Raw genomic sequence first — 20,875 nt, 5'->3', positions numbered from 1 at the left:
CATTTTGTGACTTCTGATGCATTCTACACAAAAAAGAAAGGAGATGCAAGTTCAAGCTTATTAATTGTGAGATGACATTCCTTAAAAATACTGCCTATGCTGGTCATTAGGGATTTGAGCCATTTAAGCCTTTTGACCTAAAAGTAATTTAACAGTTCAGTGTCTTTTGGGGTGACTGTAATTGGTAGATGTTCGATAGTCATGAAATTTAGTAAGCATTCTTGCTATTGAATTGATTCTTAATGTTTATTTGCAAAACCTCAATGTGTGTCTAAAGCCTTGAATTCTTGCCCAGAGTTATCTACTGTACCCTCCATAGATACGAAATATCAATTTTACAGGCTAGCAAAAAGGTATTTAATGGTAGCTGACAGGATAGTGTTTAAGAACAATATATATTGGATACTTAAATTTTTCTATTATCTGACTCTTGGCACAGATCATTGGATTTAAGTTGTATTGAGATTGCAGATCTCGCTGCCTTAATAACCTCTGCTATGCTGCGTGTTTATTTAGTCTCAGGACCTTCCTGTGCCTTTGCTTTCTAAGCATGTACAGAAGAAAATAAAACAATTTCGGTTTCTACCTTCACATCTACTTGCATTAGGAAAGATGTCTAAAAAACTATGTGAGGGACATTTTTCAGGATGCTCTCTCTAGCCTCAAGCAGGGAACAGACTAGTATTAAGTGATTTGTTGACATCAAGTTTTTGTTTTTGTTTCTCCCTTTTCTAAGTCTTAAGTTCTTTGATTATACCTAATTATTTAGGGTTTTTACTACATTTCAACTTAAAATCTGAGGACTAAGCTGTTAAACGTAGAATTCTGCAGAGAATGGTCTGTTTCATACCCATATCATTTTCTCTTGAATTTCAATTTAAATTGATCACTGTATTTTTAGACATTCAGTGTAGTCTTAGGTTTCTTGGATAAAATACATTGTTTGGTCAGATAAGTAAATGAAATTGTCCATGTTATTGGGCATGACTCATTTAAAATCTCATTTGGAACAATTTCTTTGCCCACGCTTTGTTAACCATCCCCTGCCCCGCTTCTTCCAGAAGAGTTTTTATTTAAAAGCCATGGAGACTAGGATTTGGGATAACACCCCACTCCTGAGGACTGTATGTCTTTCCTTTGATCTGTTGTTGGTTTTCCTTTGATCCTTTACTATACTTCTCTTAGTGCTCTCTCTCCCTCTCCCTCCCCCTCCTCTACCTCTTTGCTACCCCCTTCCCTCTATCTCCCTCTGTGTGTGTGTGTGGGGGGGGGGTCAGTCTAAGAATGCAGTATTTGAATTAAATTGTAAGGAAACTTGAAGTGATTAAGATGATGTGATACCATATACATAACCCATGGTGCTTTCTGAATAAGAAGCTTCTATGATTGGCTCAAATAGTGTATTTGCTTATAATATCTCCCCATCTCCTAATGTGTGAATGTTTGGGGCACACACCTTTTTCTCATCTTCATTACATGCTCATTCATCTGCCCTTTGGAACAATCTCTTTCTCCTCTAAGGCCTTGCCACGATGAGCTCTTAGGTTATGGTGTTGGTGTGTGGTTGGAAGGGATAATATTTGTAATTTGAACACCATATAACGCTCTTAATAAAATGGACCGAAAAAGAAGCTGAACCCTTAATGTTTGCTTCATTCTTTTATCTTCTCTCCTCTTGAACAGTTCAGCTTTACTGGAGCTAAATTAAATGAAGTAAATAATGATAATTTACATAGATGTTTTCAAAGCATTGGAAGCAGAAGTTGAAAAGGTGTATTATGTTGTTCCTGAAATTCTACAAATACAGTTGACTACTGTTAGCTTATGTTTTAGAAGCTCTAGGAAAGTAGCTATGTAAAGAGACAAAACAAAAATGATTTGGGGGTGGAGGCGTGCATGGCATGGCATGCATGTGGAGGTCAGAGCACAACTTTGTGGACTATAACCTCTCCTTCCACCTCTATGTGGGTTCTGGGATCAAATTCAGATCATTAGGCTTGCAACATCCAGTTGCAAGCACCTCTACCTACAAAGCCATCTCCCTGTGTCCCCATTTAATGAGTAGTGTTTTTGTTTTGTTTGGTTGAACTTTCTTTTTTCTTGCAGTAAGTTTTAAACAGTTTCTGTTTGAATTGATTGACATAATCAACTAAATGTTTGCCAATTAGTATAGAAACTAAAGAAGATCAAGTAACGTAATTTACCAGTTCCATACACATGGCCATTTGAGAAGTTAATGTTCATTAGAAAATGATCCCAGGTAAAAGCTTTATTGCAAAAAAACCTATGTAATTATGGTATTTCTTGTGGATTATTCTAGATTAAATTGTTGGCAATAATCCCTTTTGTTCACAGCCCCTTTGGAGGAAGCATAATTATTTTATATTCAAAGTTTGATTTTGTAGGTTGACACGAAGTTCTAAGAAGAACCGAAAAGATCTGAGGAGCCATTGGAGATACAGGCAGAAAGACAGTTTGATGTCAGTAGCTTTGTCTTTAAACAACTGTAGTTCTTCTGGCTATTGATTTCTTCTCCCCTAACCAGGTTAATTTTGGTGGTAGAGCAGGGAGGTTACAGGTTTGTGTCATTGGCTCATCAACCAACTCCTGTCTGGCATCTCTAATTTTTCACAATGTGAGCATGATTGCTTTCTGGTACACAGTTTTTGTTTATATATATAAAGTTGATTATTCATTTCTTTATTTTGAGAACTATTGATTAGTGATCGTGCAGTGTATCACCGTTATTGCTATCCTGTGAGCGACCTGCCGCTGTAGTGACTTTTGAAATTTGACTTTTCCATCCTTCTTTGTTCTTTTTTTTTTCCCTCCTTACCTCCCAGTTGGGATTAAAACTTAAACAGCTTGAGCCTAAAAGATACGACTTTTTATACAGCTATAGATTTAGTGCTTTTGACTTTTTGAAAATGAACTTTTAAAGATTTCTTTTCCATTTTGAAGGTTTCCATGTAGTACCCATGTCTGGACTGGTAATTGACATTAGGGGTAGGGAGAGTGGGAAAAAAAGCTATGCTCATCAAAACATTTTCTGTAGTGCTCTACCTGCCATTTCCTTTCTGTGACCTGATTTAATGGAGACATTTCCACCTCAAAGGAGCCTCTCAAGAATGCATGTATTCTCACTCCAGGGCTGATGGTCCAGCTTTGAAGTTTTCTTGCCCTTGGTTGACCGTGAATGTTACAACATAGCACGTTTGCAAAGAATCATAGGGAATTGACCCATTTAATGTTGTTCCTAGGCTTATGGGCATTTAGACCTAGAAGGAACATCATTTAGATCTACCCAATTCTTCTTTTTAACAGAGGTGGAAATTGAAGTCCAGAGAGATTAAGTAATTTTATTCAACAAACATTAATTGAGCATGCACCATGTGCAGACACAGTGCCAGATGCTGGGGGCTACAGAGATGAATAAGTTTTAAGTCCCTGCTGGAGATAAGTACATAGTTCCCAGATCATACAGTTTGTAATTAGAACCTCTGTGAATCATTCATGATCACAACTTTCTAGATTGGAATGATGGAATTTAGCTCAACTGCATATGCCTTTTGCTACCTTTTCATCATTCAGTAGGTGATTTTTACCTTTTCAAAAAACTAAAGCTTTGCCCTTTAATCTAATACCTTCTTTTTAACTACCACTTTTTATTGAAAGATGATTATAAACTAGACACGTTTTCCCAACTGTGCAACTCACTGGAATTTGAATTAAGCTGCCCTTTCTCCATCTCTAATGGACATGTTGCAGTTATTATGTAGTGATTATTGTGGCCTATCGTAATGTTTTGACTCTCTATCATAACCTCCTTCAAATTCTCTTCTCCCTGGGATCACTGGTGCAGTGAGTCTTCTCATATTACTGTTTTTTTCATTTAATATTTTTTTGATTCATTTTATTTTGTGTGTATGAGTGTTTTTCATGAATGTTTGGAAGTGCATCATGTACATGCAGCGCCTGAGGATGCCTGAATAGGACATCCTATCTCTCTGGAACTTGAGTTTCAAATAATTGTTAGCTACCACGTGGGTGCTAGGAACTGAACCAGGGTCCTCTGCTTGAGCAGCCATGTTTCTATCCCCACCTTCCTCTTTTTAATTTTCCTTCAGATTTCAACTACCCAGTTCCCAATACATCCGCACTTCTCTGTAACAACATTGTCGTCTGTTGAAGCCAATCTCCACTTTTAATTCAGGCACTTCTGTCTGCTCTTTTGAGTTCTGTAGTTTTTGTTTTCTATATTAAGCTTTTCCTTATTCTCTGGGGAACAAGTCACTTATTCTCCAGTGACTGGTGCATGCATGCATTTTTTAAAGAATGTAGTTGAGGGGCTGGAGAGATGGCTCAGTGGTTAAGAAATTGACTGCTCTTGCCGAAGACCCGGGTTCAAATCCCAGCACCCACATGGCAGCTAACAACTGTCCATAACTCCAGTTCCAGGAGCTCTGACAGCCTCTTCTGACCTCTGCAGGCATTGCATTACACGGGTGCACTTAACCTACATGCAGGCAATATACACATATACATAAAAAATATTTTTTAAAAATGTAGTTGATTGAAAGCCGGGAGTGGTGGCGCACACCTTTAATCCCCCTACTTGGGAGGCAGAGGCAGGCGGATCCTTGTGAGTTCAAGGCCAGCCTGGTCTACATAGTGAGTTCAGGTCAGCTGGGACTACAGGGAGACCATGTCTCAAAAAGACAAAATAAATAAAAATGTGGTTGATTTACCCAGCTGATTTTACAGTTAGTTGTTCAGGGCAGTCTGTGTGAAGACCTCTCTTCCCTTGTCCTCACCTCCTGCAGTCCATTCTCTTTGTCTTCTCCCCATCTTCAAATCTGAGCCAATTGCTTTCATTCCTGTCAAGTAACAGCCTATGGTGATTTGCCGTTAATGGTAAATTTACAGTTCTGTCAATTGTCGGTGTATTAAATTCAGTTAAGCTTAAACATAACCCTTATTTATACTCAAATCGATTGGCAAATCTTTTTTAATTCATAAATTATACACAAATAAACTTGAGCTTAGCCTTGTCTGATTATATCTGAGTTTATAATTAGTGTGAGATAAATTAGTGAAAAATTTTACAGCTAAAATAAGGGAATTTCACACTTCTCTCTCTGACAGAGAAAGTATCCTACATATTGATGTTATTTTCGCACTTAGTCTTAACCTAGGTATTTGGGGCCATCAGCATGCTGGTGGCACCCCAGCATGTAAAAGACATGTTTTCTGCCTTGTAGGAAATCCAGTGCATGTACTGCAATAAGACAGTCCTGTTGGCTGGTTTCTCTATGTGTGTCATCATGCTATTACAATTCTTTTGGACCTGACAGGAGGATGCATTTGCTAAATTGGAATGCTTTTGACTTGGTTTCCTGTTTCATTCAGGTCATGAACCCCTTGCCCTATGCTGGATTCTTGTCCTTGGTGAAACTTAGATAAAATTAAAATGTGCTAGAAACAGGAATGTCCTCAAAAGAAATAATGATCATGTATGTGTTGTCATTAAACTGTTTAGCAAAAAGGACTCATGTTTTTAGTATAGCCTTTTATATTTGACTTGTTCTGATGTCAAATCTTATATGTTGTCCTTTTTAGAGATACAGAGGTAATGATGTAGATTTTTAAACTGGTGTTGTTGTGAATTTTGTTTTTTTCATATAACCTTTTGGTTTGGGGTTGTGTTCAAATCTAAGATTTATTAGGTAAACATTCTGTATCTTGGTGGCAAGATGTTCTGGCTCTCTCATTAGCAGTGGCCCTGAATAGTTTTCTCACATTCAGCACTATTTGTTAGGAGCTGCCCAGCATCCTTGTCATCTAATGGTGAGGCAGAGCTCAGCTTCCAGGTGAGGAGGTCACCTTGTGTGCATCTCGCAGGGGGTGGGGGTGCTTTGCAGAGAACGTTCAGGTCAAAAGCAGTTTCCATTTCTCTTCACATATGAGCTGTGCTCTTCTAGGACTAGGAGCTTAGTGCTTAGAAACAAGGAAAATGACTCCTTTTCAATTGCTCTGAGGTATTGGATAGGCATCATAGGATTGTAATGGGCCTTATTACAGTATCCAGTGGCTATTGATTTTGTAATTAATCAAACTATAGTCCATCTTTTCTAGTGGTGTGGCCAAGGGTCTTCAGCTCTCTCAGGCTCTCTTTATTTGTAAAAAATAAAGATAACATGCACTGACTCTTAAAATTTTGAGAATTAACTAGGAATATTGGTATCAAAAAGGCAATATAGGGGCTGGAGAGGTGGCTCCATGGTTAAGAATACTGGCTGCTTTTGTAAAGGACCTGGGTTCAGTTCTTAGCTCCCACATGGTAGCTCACAACCGCCTGTAACTCCAGTTATAGAAGGATCTGACATCCCTCCTAGCCTCTTGGGGCACCAACTACACATGTGGTGCACATACATGCAGGCAAAAACCTTAAGTGAACAAAAGACACTATGCCATCTTTTACTTCAAACAGCTTCTAATCAGCTGTGAGACATAGGTGCATATATATCAGCTTGGGTCAGAATTGCTGAGAAAGTGAGAATATTTAATCAGAGAATTCACAGAAGTCTTCCTGGAAGTGGTGGCATTTGAAGATGCTTTTGCAGATCATTTGACATTTTAATTGATACAATGTTGCGGGCTAAGATGGCAGTCACACTCAGCTGAAGAAATTGGACAAGTTGCTTATTTAAGAAGCACTCAGTTTGGAATATAGTTGTTGGGACCAGACATGGGCCAGCTTGCTTGATTGAGTTCATAAATTATAATTCAGCAATATCTTTCATCACTCCACCAAAGATCAGAATTCGTATTTGAAAATTCTCATATTAGTGTGGAAATTGAATTTGATTGCATGCCTGATTCTTCTCTCAGATTAAAGAAGTCAGTGGTATATTATCTGAATGTGCTGTGCTTTTTTTATTGTGGCATAATATACAGAACATAAACTTTGGTATAGTTCAGACATGTTAACTATGTTCATATTGTTGTAAAATATATTTGCAGATCTTTTCATCTTGTAACCAACACTGTGAAATAGTAACTTCCAATTTCTCCTTTTCATAGCACTGGATAATCAACAAATTCCACTTTTTTCTGATCCTTTTTTTCCTCCTGGAGAGGGCGGGGGAGCTGCCTCAAGAGAAATTTTCTCGAGTTCTTTGCTTGGTATGATACATGATAGCAAGCATGAGGTGACTTCCTTCATAGTGTGCTGCAGTAGAAAAAATGATTTTTTTTGTTGATATTATCAAGCCTCCAGTGAGTTTTGCTGTCTGCACTAATCCTTACTTTATTTACATCCCGCTCTGTGATATAGTAGTCACATTGGCACATTTAGACTAACTTGAGTTTTCCATCTTTACCATGATCACGGTTTACAAAAGTATGAATGCATCTTCCTTGTGGTTGGGATTTAAAGCCACAGAATGATTCACTAATCATGAGAGTATTCAACAGCATATCAGAAAGAAAAAAATTATAGGTTATATTGTTCCCTTATTGTGTAATTTTTATATCTTGCAGGCTGCATGCATACTGACTTGAAAACCCCTTTACTCATTGCCAGTTGTTAAATCTTTCAGTGTTTATTTGTTTGACAACACATATCTTAACTGTGAAAGCTCTTCACGTGCAATTGGTCCCTCAGGTTGGATGTTTGTAAAATATGTACAGTGTATGTGAGCATAGGTGCTATGGAGTAATCTGTGAGGAATGTGGTTATGAAGAGACTTGGAAGCTGAAGCTGGTAGGCCCATTATCTTGCATGCATGAGGCCCTAGGTTCTAAACAGATGAATTGATGCTATCTGGTGGTCAGTTTTCTTTGTACAATTACAGAGACTGTACTTTTGCCTAATGTGTCAGTATTTAAGCAGAAGAGGCCACACGAGTACTTTATAAAGTGCAAGTATAATATAAGGAATCGTTAACCAAGTTTGGGAATACTGAAAGAGAGAAAATGAACCCTGTGGTATAGCACAGAAACAGTAACTGTGAGACATAGCTTCATCCCTTGTGGGGTGGATGCATATAGGAAAGAGATTAAAAATCTGAAGACAGAAATGTGTTAACTGATGTTGTGCCTTTAGGCTTGACAGGGCTGTGGTGCAGTCCTCCCAGGAGAAGTAGCCAGATGATTGGTTTTGGTGACTCTGAGGTGGCATGGTGGTTGTGTCTCAAAGAGTGTTGGGAAAACTGCAAGTTGAATTCCATTGCTGACTACACTGCCCCTGCAGGGAGGAAGTGGGGCATTGGAGATGTTGGCAGGAAGAAGAAAGAGTTTGTTACTTCTTCCTGTCCAGTCTCCCTCTAGCACCCTTTACTGGCAGAACATGAAAAGGAACTAGCTGGCAAATCAGAAATACGTTTGCTTGTGCCCTACTCCAGCATCACAAAGTAGAACTTTAGAAAGATCAGATTTGAAATTGAGTGGCAATAGCTTCACAACTGGCACTGCTGAGTGTCACTTATTTAAGCTCAGAGAGCTCCCCAGTAACTGATGGCTCTGGGATTGTATGTACCATGTGTTGAAATTAATCAACCTTTTTAAGTCTGTTGAAGATTGTGTGTGGAACTGTTGGCAAATCTGCCAGTTCTTGCTACCACCACGCTTGGGATGTTGATGATAGAAATGAGCACAGAGTCTAGGTTAGATGGATCATCCCTGGGTTCTTTCATACTAATATGTGATATTGGCTAGGGAAGTTATTTATCTGAGCACCTAATTTCTCAGGTCTGAAATAAAGCCAGTAATTCTACTTCTGCTGGTTGTTGAGGAGATTATAGAATTAGTGTTTAATGTGCCAATCACATAGCAGGGCCTCAGAGGGTTAATGGTGTTCATTTTGCTTTATAATAATTTTATTTTTAATTTAGAGTGGTGTCAGTCCAGTGTGTCAAAGGAGTTAAGTTAGAAGACCAGCAATAGGAAAAGTAAAGTCATGGTTGTCATAGTACAGTGGTGACAAAGTTGTTGACACAAAAACTGTTACATAGACATGATTTCACTATCTTTAGGGCTAGAGCAGAAAGATTGTGAAATTGTATTCTCCTAGACCTGGGCACCAGCCTCTCAACCCATGTCATTCCTCACAGGGGGAAAGTACTTATAGAACGAGAAGCTTCTTATTTATTCATGCCCCTCTACCTCCAGCTAACTGCCCAGCTGACTGGTGGGCTCTTATTACTTGTGAACTTATTTACTGGGTGCAACCAGTGTGAACACAAGAACACTAAACAATTAATGTGTAGTTGACTTCAGACTTGATGAAGAACCATCTCCTTCCAACAGCAGCATTCTCCACTGACCTCATGTGGGTCGAGGCATACATATATTTTGAGGTTGCCATGGCAGCTGGGCTTCATTTGCCCACATTTCTCCATGGTAGTTATGGGTGGTAGGAAATGGTGGAGGTTTTTGATTAATGTCATATAGACAGTACGGTTTTTTAAAAAAGTAGTCTTTGTTCTGAAACATTAGATGGGTACCTGAAAAGGTAGAGCTCTCATTTTACTGAATATATAAGGTTAGGCTGAGAGTAGGCTGACTTTAGTGGATAAAATATATGGTACTAGACACCACAACTTGATTTAGACCTTGGAGGGTTGCAACTGGCAAGGCAGAAACTCAGTGTCTAAAGGGAGGCCTTTCTGCTGTGCTTTTACATAATTCAGTCTCCTTTTTTCAAATGCACAAGAATTTATTGCACAAATTTGACTGGAACTCTAGCTCAGCTGAAGGTTCCACTGGCATTGGCTAAATAATAGTGTCATATCTAGCATCATTTTCCCTTCTGTGTTGTTCCAGGAAGAAACTTTAATAATAATTATTATGTTTTAATATGGTGAAGAAAGGAAGACATTCACAAAGAAGTATTTCTCTAACAAAATGATATGATCTTCCAAATGCGCTATTCCAATCCTGTTGGTTATAGAGAAAATTAGTTTCCTTGTAAGACAGGAATTTTTTTTTTTCCCCTTCTCGTTAGGGTCTGTGGGAGGGCTTATAGCACATCACTATGCTGGATAGGTTTAATCTGGCTTATAGCCTATGCTTTAAGTAACGGGGTTTTTTTTGAGGGCATTGGCTTGCCATTTTTAGCATGGGTATGAAGGGTAAGAAGTGGAGAAGATTTCTCCATTACTAGAAAACATGATTTGAGGCCAACTGGTTAATTATGAGCTTCCAATGAAATGGCAAGTTGTGCCAGAAGGGCAGAACTAGTTGTGAAATAGTTGGTCTTTGCTACTGCTATATACCATGCCACTTCCAAGACCTCTGGGTCAGCTTTTGCCTTTACTGTTTAATTTTAGTATTTACTTATTTATTTTATTTTTACTGTTATTTTGTGCTTTTCCTTCTTGTGCTGGATATTGAAACCAGTGCCTAATGCCTGCTAGGGGACTGCTCAGCCACTGAGCTACATCTCTGTTGAGGTTTTTGCTTTTGAAGGACTTTCCCCCCACTCCTTTTCCCTTCTATCTTTAGACTCTGATTTATTTTCTTTAAAAAATTTTATGTATTATTTTTATTTTATGGGTATGAGTGTATTGCCTCTGTGTATGTAAGTACACCTGTATTGTACAATGTCCCCAGAGGTCAGAAGAAGACATTGGCTCCCCTGAAACTGGAGTTACAGACTGTTGTTAGCTGCCATGTGGGTGCTGGGAATCAAAGTCCTCTGTAAAAGCAGCCAGTGCTCTTAATTATGGAGCGATTTCTCCAGCCCTGAGGTTTTTTGTTTGTTTGTTTTTGTTTTGTTTGTTTGTTTTTTTGTTTTTTGGAGGCTGGGGTGCTGCCTTTTTTAGACAGGGCCTCTCTAGCCCAAGCTGATCTGGAACTCACCATGTAGACCAGGCTGGCCTTGATCTCACAGAGGTCCATCTGTCTCTGCTCTCTTGGCTACTGGGATTAAAGGTGCATGCCACCACATTGGCCTAGAATCTGATTTCTTATTTCTAGACTTTCAATGTCATTTCCAATGAAGGAATTTCCACTTTAATATTGACTTATGTTTCTAGTTGGTCTGTAGACCTCTTAGCTAGGTAGAAAGATTCTTTGCAGAAATGCCAAGTAGTTTTTCATTTCCCCTCTGTTCTATCTGTTCATTTGAGCAGCAGATGAGGAGCTCCTTTCATTTAGCAAGCTTTATGCCTATTGGTATCACTGCCTATTAATCTTTCCAGGAAGGGCTCTGCAATCTTTCACTACCCTTTCCTTTTCTCCTTTTATATTTATTTCTTTCTTTAGTAGTGTTGCAGGGGGGTCACACCCAGATCCTGGTACATGCTACGTACATGCTCTACCACTCAGCTATATAACTCGACTATTTTCACTTTCTGTCTTATGTGGGACTAGGAATTAACCCCGGGCTTCAAGCATACTAGGCAAACACTGCCACTGAGTTTAGCCCCAGTTCTCTTTTTATGCTCTTGCTTAGACTAAATTTCAAATTTGTAAGGTTTTAGGATAAAACTGGTTCCCCCCACCTAATTCATCTTTTTAAAATCATAGCTTAATATATTTAGTGTTGAAATGTCATAACTGAGAAAATTTTAGTATAGCAGTTCATCCTTATTTGAACTCAGAATGATATTATGTATATTCTGTAAAGATTTCTGATTTTCTACAACCATTAGTTAATGATCAATTGTGTTTTTTCAAAGATCATAAGTAATAGATCGCTCTCTCCTTTTTAATTCACTAGGAGATTTATTGGCTAGTTTTCATATATTCCTATAATCACAATCTGTACATTTCTAGTTGTCAGAAATAGTCTCCATTTTCTTTTTGTAGTATTTACTGTTGTCACTTTTTGTCAGTGTGCTACCATGCTGGCACTTTCTGGGAGCCATAGAGATCTTTTTTCTCTCACACTGCCCTTCCCTGGTGAGGTATGGTTGAGAGGATAAGACCTGCATGGAGTAATTAAATTATAGTAAAATGAGGTAGAAAGTGATTAGTGCTGTAGCTTTGTCTTATCTCTTCCTCTGTCTCTTGACATTTTAGCTTTCTCATTAACATCCTTAGATGTTGTAAAAATTCAGTTAAGTAGCTTTGCTTCTTAGTAACACAAAATATAGATTTGGATTTTCCCATGGAATTTATATTTTTCCAACCTGCCCCTTGAGTATGAACTTAGAGTTGCCTTAATTTGGACTAAAACATGTACCTCTTGCTTGGTTTTCACTGCAAACCCATCTACAGTGCCACATGTTTATTTAGGTGAATCTCAAGAAGAAACTATGGCCAGTCATCAGGTAGAAAGCCGTGCTTCTGTTTGGTCAATTGGCAGTAAGCTCGCCACCTGATCTCAAGAGATGTTTGAGGAATGTTTGCTTCAGGTGAAGACAGCTTTTCATCCTTAAGGTCTGGGGTACTGACCTTGAGCTTTGTTCTCTTCCAGGATCCAGTACCTTTCTGTCTCATTCTCCCTGACTTTTCCCTGCATGGATCCTTACCAGTCCTCTAAGAAAGGAGGCTCTCAGTTCTCCCTGGGAGGAGAATTTTATTTTCAGAGGAGTTTGTGGGTGGGAAAAAGGTTTTTGCCCAGTTATGTGTGGGAAGCCACACCTGTGTAGAAAGGACAGATTGGGCAGGTTCCGGGGCCTTCTTCATTTTAGGTTTTCTTCAGTGGTTCTGGAAGCCACCTTTCTTTTCTGTCGGCTGCTGTTTCTTAACTTGAAAGTCTTGGCGTCTTTGTTTGGCATTTGGGTCTGTGAGGTGTAGTATTCTTTTATTCCACTCTTTCTCCTCATCTTTACAGCTAAGTGAAGGGACTACATATGGTCTGGTACTTGAATAGTGGTTTGGGGGCCCTTAGAGACATCAAGCTATTTATTCTAAAAGTCTTGACGGATCTTGAGGGGAAAAGAGCTGGTGTTTGGCTCCTGTTATTTCTTCCCAGCTCCTTTCTTCTCTCTGTTCTCTTCCCTCTCTTCTCACTGCATCTGAGCAATAAATAGCAAGCACTTCTGAAAAGGCACTTAGTTGGCTTATGTAATTGAGAAGAAGAGCAGTCTCCAGAGGGAGATTTTTTTTTTTTTCTTACATGATAGTCTTGAAAATGGTCCTTTAATTTTGGGATGTGCAAGTTTTTGTGGAATATAATCATACGCTGTGCACTGGAGATAACAGGTCAGTCCCTTCAAGGACATGCTGCTGCCTGCATCGGCCTTATTCTCTTGATTCTGAGAAACTGTTCTGCTGGCAGCTTGCCAGGAGACATTTGTAACTGGGACTGTGTCATGGAATTACCACTTCCTTTGCCTTTTTACTCACAGTGTGAGTCTTGCCCTTTCTAAATCTTTTGCCTCTTTTATTGTGAATTGACATTGACTAAAGTAGGGCCAAGTCTGCGCATATTCTTTCTCTTTCTCTACCCCTCCCTCTGTCCCTCTCTCCCTCTCCTCTTCCCCCCTTACTTTCTTTCCCTTCTCCTCCCCAGCATTTCAAGTCCACCCTATAGACCAGGCTACTTACTTAAAAATGTAGATCTGTGGGAAATCACTTCAGATTCTACTGAATCAGACTTTCTGCAGCTGATTCTTAAAAGGTGGTGATTCCCTTTTTGCTATAACAATTCAAAAGAGTGAAGTTTCTGACTACCAGCGATGAGCTTCTGGGATAGGAAGGGTCAGAATCCCAGCTCTCCCTTTCTAGTTATGTAATCTCAGGTAAATTACTTTGGGTCCCACTTTCCTTGCAGTAAAATGGAGACCATGATCCTTATTAGGTAGGACCAGTAGCTATTATCATGCCTTAAAATCTAGCCCTGTACATGTTACATAATCCTTACAGTTCTTGTATAAGATTAGCTTACAGGATAGAGTCCAAGTAGTCCAAAAGTGGCTGCACCACACTGGAGAGGCTGAGAATCTGGTAGTTGCTCAGTCCATGAGGCTAGATGTCTAAGCAGTCCCAATGAAGGCCTGAAGGATTCCTGGAGGTCTGCTAGTCTTCAGTCTACATTGAAATTCGAAGAAGTTGGTTCTGCTATCAGGAAAGGAATGCCACAACAGCAAGAACTCACCAGTGAGAGAGAAGACAAGCAGGCAAAAAGCAAAAGCTCCCTTCTGCCATCGCCTTTTATATGGCTGCCATCAGAAGGTGGGTGGGTCTTCCAGCTTCAAATGATCCAATCAAGAAAGTGTCTCTCATTTCAGTTAATTCCACATCCAGTCAGATTGACACCCAGGATTAGCCATCACGGAATTTTAACATGGGATCAATAAGATAAAATAGGGTTGCTAGAAAAATGGAGAGTGTGAGGGCCTTCCAGAAGCAATGAGGTATTTAAGGAGCTAGTCAAATTATGTAATCTGCCCTTCATATCTTTGTTTTTTAAGTAGATTTCATTCTTTCCTCTTTGTTTTTTGGGATGTGTATGAAATATATTGGATTATAAATTTAGTGTGTAACCACATCTGTCTCTTTAATGGACTGCTACTTATAAGAGATTTTTTTTTTTTTTTTTTTGGTGAGGAATCCATAGAGCTAATTAGAAATAGATTGCATTTTTTTTTTTTTTTTGCAAAAACTCCCCAGGAGGTATTTGGTATGCAGCACACCTGTGCCCACTCCTTTAGGCACACATACTAATACTAGGGATGTACAAGTTATCTTCCATTTGGTCAACGTGGCTATAGGTTTTAGCCTGCCCCCACTATTGCTCTGCAGCTTTGTGGTTAGGAGCCTTTTATAGAAATGTGCTATTCTATGTGTTAAGGACCATAAACCAGTAGATATCCTCGTGGGCTCTGTCTTCTGGCTGCCAAGGGAATTGAAAGGTCCTTGATTGTAAATATGCCTAGGGTATGTGATACAGCTCCTATTTTAAGTTTCTAATTCAAATGGAAATTGCAGCCTTTGTTTATTAAAATGCCACATGAGACATAGCTATTGGGATTGGTCCATTATTTACTGTTTGAAATTTTATTCATTTAAGTCTGATCATGTCTGTTCTTATTTTAATTCAACAGTTTTAAGAACATCATGGAGTATAATTCTGCTTGGTTACATTAATTAATATATTATAGTTTGTTGCTTTTTAAAACAAAAGTCAAACTTCTTGTTGACCCTGTTTATTTCACAGCACATTTTGTAGTAAAATTATTCCCTCTGCACCATGGGAAGCTACATCCATGATGGAGCATCTTCTTTTTCTTGTTTTGCTAGGAGGAAAAAGAAAAATTCAGTGTTGGGTTTTTTTTTTTGTTTTTGTTTTTTTTTTTTGTTGTTGTTGTCATTGTTTTGTGTGTGTGAGGAGAATAATGGCCAGTTAGTCTGCTACAAAGAGGAATAAAAGTATGAGACATGGTGTGGAATAGCTAAAGGTGATCAGCTGAGTTTGCCAATAATAGACATCTGGGTTCCCTTTTCACCCTTGACATTATGCATATTTGCTTCTTAATATTGTATATTACAGTCACATATGAAAGTCCTTGAATATTCATCCTTCAGTCTTTCTTGGCCCCGTCTCCCTTTCCCTTCCTCCATCCTACAGCAGTAACCATTAGCCATATTTGATATCTGTGTATACTTCTATACCTTGGCTGCTGGCATAGGTCTGCGAATAGCACAATAACATTTATGTCTGTTTATTCTGTATATATAGTTACTGTATCATTCTGCAGCTTCCTTTTCCTACTTAGTATTATTTTCAAATTTATTCCTTGTGTTGCTATAATTCAGCTTAACTGCACTGTATTCCATTGTATGACTATGCTATACACAGGGTTAATGTGGACACCGTTACACTTGTGTTCTGCATATGAGGATTTTCTAGGGTCTATACTTAACCTCTACGTATCATTCCCTAAATAGAGGGGCATGTTAACCAAACATGTCAGAGTGCCATTTTTTTTTTTTTTAAGTAACTCATGATTTTATTGTCTTCATTACAAAATTGGCTTAGAACTGGATCACTTGGCCCATTCTCTTCTTGTCTCCTCCCAGTTCAAAATGCTTGCACTTCTTAATAGCCAGCATTCTCTGAGATCTGTAGTTGGGCTCCACACACTCAAGCCTCAACACAATCTTCTTTGTAGTTTTAGCTTTTTTGCAGAAAATAGGCCTCGTCTGCCCACCGTAGCCACTCTGTTTTCTGTCATAATGTTGCATTCCCTGGGCTTACAGGGAATCCTTGCCCTTTTTGTACTTGTCACTTTGTGGGGCTGGTGTTTGCCACATTTCTTGCAGAAAGTTCGGCGGGTTTTGGGAACGTTTACCATGTTTGTGGGAGTGCTAGCAACACAAAAAGAAGCCAGAGTGCCATTTTGTATCCCTGTCAGTATTTAAAGGGCACTCCCATTTCCTCACATTCTTACCTTTATAGAATTTTTGCCAGTATGATGATGGATGTAATGTGGTTATTGTTTTTTTTTTCCGATTATTGAAGTTATACTTTTTTCATAAACTTACTGTTTATTCTAAGTTCTTGAGTGAAGTATCTGTATATGAATTTTTGCCCACTTTTCCATCTGTTTGTTTGTTTCTTTTGTTTTTTTGATTGATTTGTCTTGAGTTGCTTACTGAGTGAATTAACACAATCAGAAATGACTTCCCCAGCTCCACCTCACTGAAACTTCCATTTGCTCCTGTTGGTATTAAAGGGCAGTGCTTTGGTACTTCTACAGGCCTTTTGGCTCCTTGCTACACCAGTGCCTGTCATTTCACTTATCTGAAATCAAAACCAAAAAACTCTTCTTCACTTAGTCTTCCTCTGCCTGCTACCACCTACTTTCTGTCTGCTTTTCAGCACAGCTTTCAAAGGAGTTGTATGTTGGCTTTCTTTTCATTTTTTTCTTCCCATTCTCCTGTGTACCCACTCATTCCTAGTTTCAACTTGGCTTTTATCCCTACTGCTCCACCAGACCTATCCTTATGAACTATTGACTCCCTCTTAGATAGATGTAAAATGCTAATCTTGTCCCCACCTCACTTAGCTTCCTTTGCAATATTTGACACAATTGATTATTCTTTCTTCTCAGTCACTTTTCTTGCCTACAGAGACACGGCACACTGGTAGTTTCCTCATGCCCTGCTCACTGGCTACTTCTTCCGTCTCGTACAGATTTATTGCCTCTTAATGTTAGGGTGACTGAGGATCCAGTTATCGCTATACATTCTACAGCTCCCATACTGTTGAATGGTTCAGATCTTGTTTCAGATTCCCCTCCCTCTTGTCGACACTGTCTGGTTTTCCCATCTAATTTGATGACCCGATCCCATCTGTTCCTCTGATCAAAAAGCCATTCTTGGAGTCATCCTTGAGTACTGCCTTTCTTTAACATCTCACATTCTATCTAGTACTTACTTGCTCTGACCACATCTTACCTCCCTTCCTACTACCACCGTTTTATAATTTACCTTCATGGCCTACTTGGATTGCCAAAATAATCCCCTAATTTGTCTCGTGTCTTCCTCCTTTTCCTTGTTACAATGTCTGTCCTCAACATAAAGATGAGTGATTCTTTCAAATGTTAAATCACATCCCTTTAAGAAATGTTTTGAGCAGGAGGTATAAATATAGTTGGGAAATGAAGCTGCTTTTCTTCCCCTTCCTTCTTGCCTTCTGCTCCAGAGTGTCTTTGCTTTGTCTCTGGGATACCAGGTATGCTCCTGGTTTGTATTGTCTGTTCGCTTTGATTATCTTCAGATGACCAGCATCTCTTACCTCCCTTGAATCACTAAGAAAATGAACATTGCTCCACCCCCTCTCCCCAGTCCCTCTGCTGCTCCTTCCTGTGTTTTCTTACCACCTGATGACAGTCTGTGATTTGGACCTGTTTCCTTAATAAAACACCTGAAAATCTTACTAAAGGGGGCTGGAGAGATGACTTGGAAGTTAAGTGCCCTGGTTGCTCTTGTAGAGGACCCTAGTTTGATTCACAGCATCTACGTGGCAGCTAACTGTCTTTAACTCCATTTCCAGGGAACTCCCATCTCCTTCTGTCTTCTGTATGCATTGCATGATGGGCACACTTACATACATGCAGGCAATAGACAAAGTAAAAAAATAACAAAATATTCTTTTAATCTTACTAGAGCACACTTGCTCACCTTTTGTTTTAGCCCCCCACCCCGCCCCCGTAAGTGTCTATTGAACCTTGTTTATGAAATACTGCACAGTTTCAAGGTTTTATGGCTATAGATTTTAGGGATAGGCCTAAAAGCAAAGAGCTGGCTCCTGGTCCCTTTTGTTTTTTGTTTTTTGTAAGATCTTTGACCACACTCCCCCTATTTCGGTAATTGGCCTAAAATACCTTCCTGTCAAAAGGCTAGAGGTGTCTTCACATATTGAGTTGTGGGTGTTGGGCCTCTTACTTGAGGATTGGACAGATGACTGAAGTTATGTCTTCCGTTTCTAATGTGAGTCATTGCAGGGCCTACACACAGTGTCATTTCTCAGGAGGAACAGTGATTACAGCACATATTGGTTTGTATATTATCCACCCACTAGATAAAGCATGCTTTTCCTTCTATTTTTATTTTGGGGAAAAAATATTTTCATGTAAATTAGAACCTAAACTTGACAGTCGCTTTTAGCATGGAAGAGCCGACTAAAGTCCTATTTTCTCAAAAGGCAGTCCATATCTCAGTTGCCTCCTAGAGATGTCAAAGGCTTTTGTGTACCTGGTAATTTGAAGGAATAACTTTTATTTTGTGGTTTCTTAGGGACTTCTAACATGTCTTTTGTAAGATGTTTGCAGATGTCAATGGCTCCTAGCTCTGAAGAGTTAGAGTAATACGATCGTTCGTTCTGTTTTCGCTTGTGATGTCTTGTTTTCTGCTTGTGCTGTTTGTTCTTTCCTAACTTGGTGAGAAACATATAATCTGTTTTTTGCCCTGTTTTTTATTAGGGTGTTTTTTGGTGTACTATTTCCTTCCTTTCCTTCTTTTGAGCATATTTTGGCTCAGCCCAATCCCATAGAGAATTTTCAAAAGTAGTATTCTTGTTTAGACAACCATTTTCACAAATGTAAGTACATATATATCATCCTACGATCTTCTCTTGAATACTTACCAGAACTGTATTTCTTGCCTTTTGACTTCCGGTCAACTGGCCTTTTCATGTTCCTCCTAGGGTTTCAGGATGTGTAGAGTAAGGGCAACAATTCCAGTTCTGTGGCAAGACCTAAGGCTATGTGTAGTAAATGCCATTGTTTTGTTCGATTAATTTGAAACATTTTTGTTCACTAAGGCTTGTGTACCCACACTGCTACTCATTGCAAATAGATTTTCCTCTCTTGCTTTTTGAGCATTGGCCCTTCTTTAATTCCTAGGGGTGATTCTGATAATAACCATTGATTTTTGTCTTTATTAAAAAACCCTCTTCAAGCTGGGAATGGAGTTCAGTGGTAGAGTGCTTTCCTACCATGTGACAGGCCTTGATTTCAACTTCCTGGACCCCAAAAAAAAAACAAAGTAAAATACTCTTCATTACTAGTAGCCAAAAACTTCCTGTCAGCAGCTCTAACTATATCATTGAGTGTCAGAAGTAACTCTTTTTAGGTCTTCTATGTTGCATTTGACTTTTCTTGGAGGTATCCCAGCAAATATCTATTTACTCTAGAGAGGGAACCAAAACAAACCACCAAGACAATTCCAGGAAAGTCCATCGTGGTGAGCCAATGAATTTATTGAAGTTCCTTATAGGAATGTGGGTGAAAGGCCACTTACAGAAGCATGGATGACTCAAAGGTAACTTCATCCCCACAAACCACCCCAGCCTGGGTGATGACTGATGGACGAACATGTATCCCTGGAGCTTCCTGTGTTAATTCCAGGTTTGGCAGTAGAGAACCTCCTCTATTCAAGAATTGGCTACTAGGACTTTGGACAGGGGTCTTATGAACCTTGTATGTTTCCGCTTTCTGGTTTTTGGTTTTTTTTTTTTTTTTTTTTTTTTTTTTTTTTTGTCTTTTGAGAAAGGGTCTCCCTGTAGCCCCAGCTGGCCTGGAAAGCACTATGTATACCAGGCTGGCCTTGAACTGCCTCTGAGTGCTGGGATTAAAGGGGTGCACCACCAGCTTTGTGAAAGTTAAGAATTGGTTTACTTTCTTGCTCCTTTCTACAGGAGAAAATGTTTTGATTTAGAGGAAATTGCTATAGAACAGCCTCTTAATTTGTGCCTCCTTATTTTCACTTAGCTTCCAAGACATTTATAAAATACCCAAATATATTCTTGTATTATCTAGTATTTCCCTAGATCAGGCAACTCCTACCTACCACCTCCCCTTTGATTCTTTCCATTTTGTTCCTGTGGAATTCTCATGTTTGGGGTCATGCTCTGCTTATTAGGTTGTGATCTTGATGCTTTGGGACCATCTGAGCTTGGCCAACTCTGTTCTTTTCCACATATGTAGATTCCTACATGCTGTCTGTGAAAGATGTGCATTCTTGTTCTAGGAGAGTGCTAGAAAACTGATAATCTTTCCCCCAATAAAGGAAATAGATGACAGTGGGATGATGAATGTGAAGGTCAAAATTCCTTGTAACTGAAAGAATTATTTACATTCTCAAAAGATTTTTCTTGGTTATATCAATAAATTGGAATGTCTTATTATATGTTTGGTAGTACATCAAGGCTTAGTTAACTTCTGAGAGGAAACATCTATTTCATTTTCCTTACCCTCAATATTGACATTGGGGTGAGTTTAAAAGGTAGTATCAAGATGCTGAAGGTTCTTTACTTGAAGTAGTCATCTATTTAAGAAAAGACTAAGTTACAAATACCTTCTTTGAGTATTATGTGGCTCAAACAGCAGCAGTTTGCTTTGTCAGATACAAAATAGATGGCAAAGGCAGGACCAGCTCAGCCAGTCACAGAGAATGGGAAATCAGTCGTTTACAT

General features: G+C 39.0%; 2 protein-coding genes across 3 annotated transcripts in view; one reads left to right on the top strand and one right to left on the bottom strand.

Annotated features, from left to right (window-relative positions):
* Window positions 1-20,875, top strand: part of Snd1 (staphylococcal nuclease and tudor domain containing 1) — a 462,156-nt gene that overhangs the window by 139,847 nt on the left and 301,434 nt on the right. The window lies entirely within an intron of this gene.
* On the bottom strand, window positions 15,931-16,250 carry LOC108491461 (60S ribosomal protein L36a-like). The gene is given in 2 exon segments (XM_017801420.1): window positions 15,931-16,178; window positions 16,181-16,250. Coding segments are annotated over 2 exon segments (318 nt in total).

The sequence above is a fragment of the Nannospalax galili genome, unplaced genomic scaffold (genome assembly GCF_000622305.1).
Source record: "Nannospalax galili isolate Female #2095 unplaced genomic scaffold, S.galili_v1.0 scaffold660, whole genome shotgun sequence".
NCBI classification, from domain to species: domain Eukaryota; kingdom Metazoa; phylum Chordata; class Mammalia; order Rodentia; family Spalacidae; genus Nannospalax; species Nannospalax galili.
This window is presented reverse-complemented; position numbering and strand designations above follow the sequence as displayed.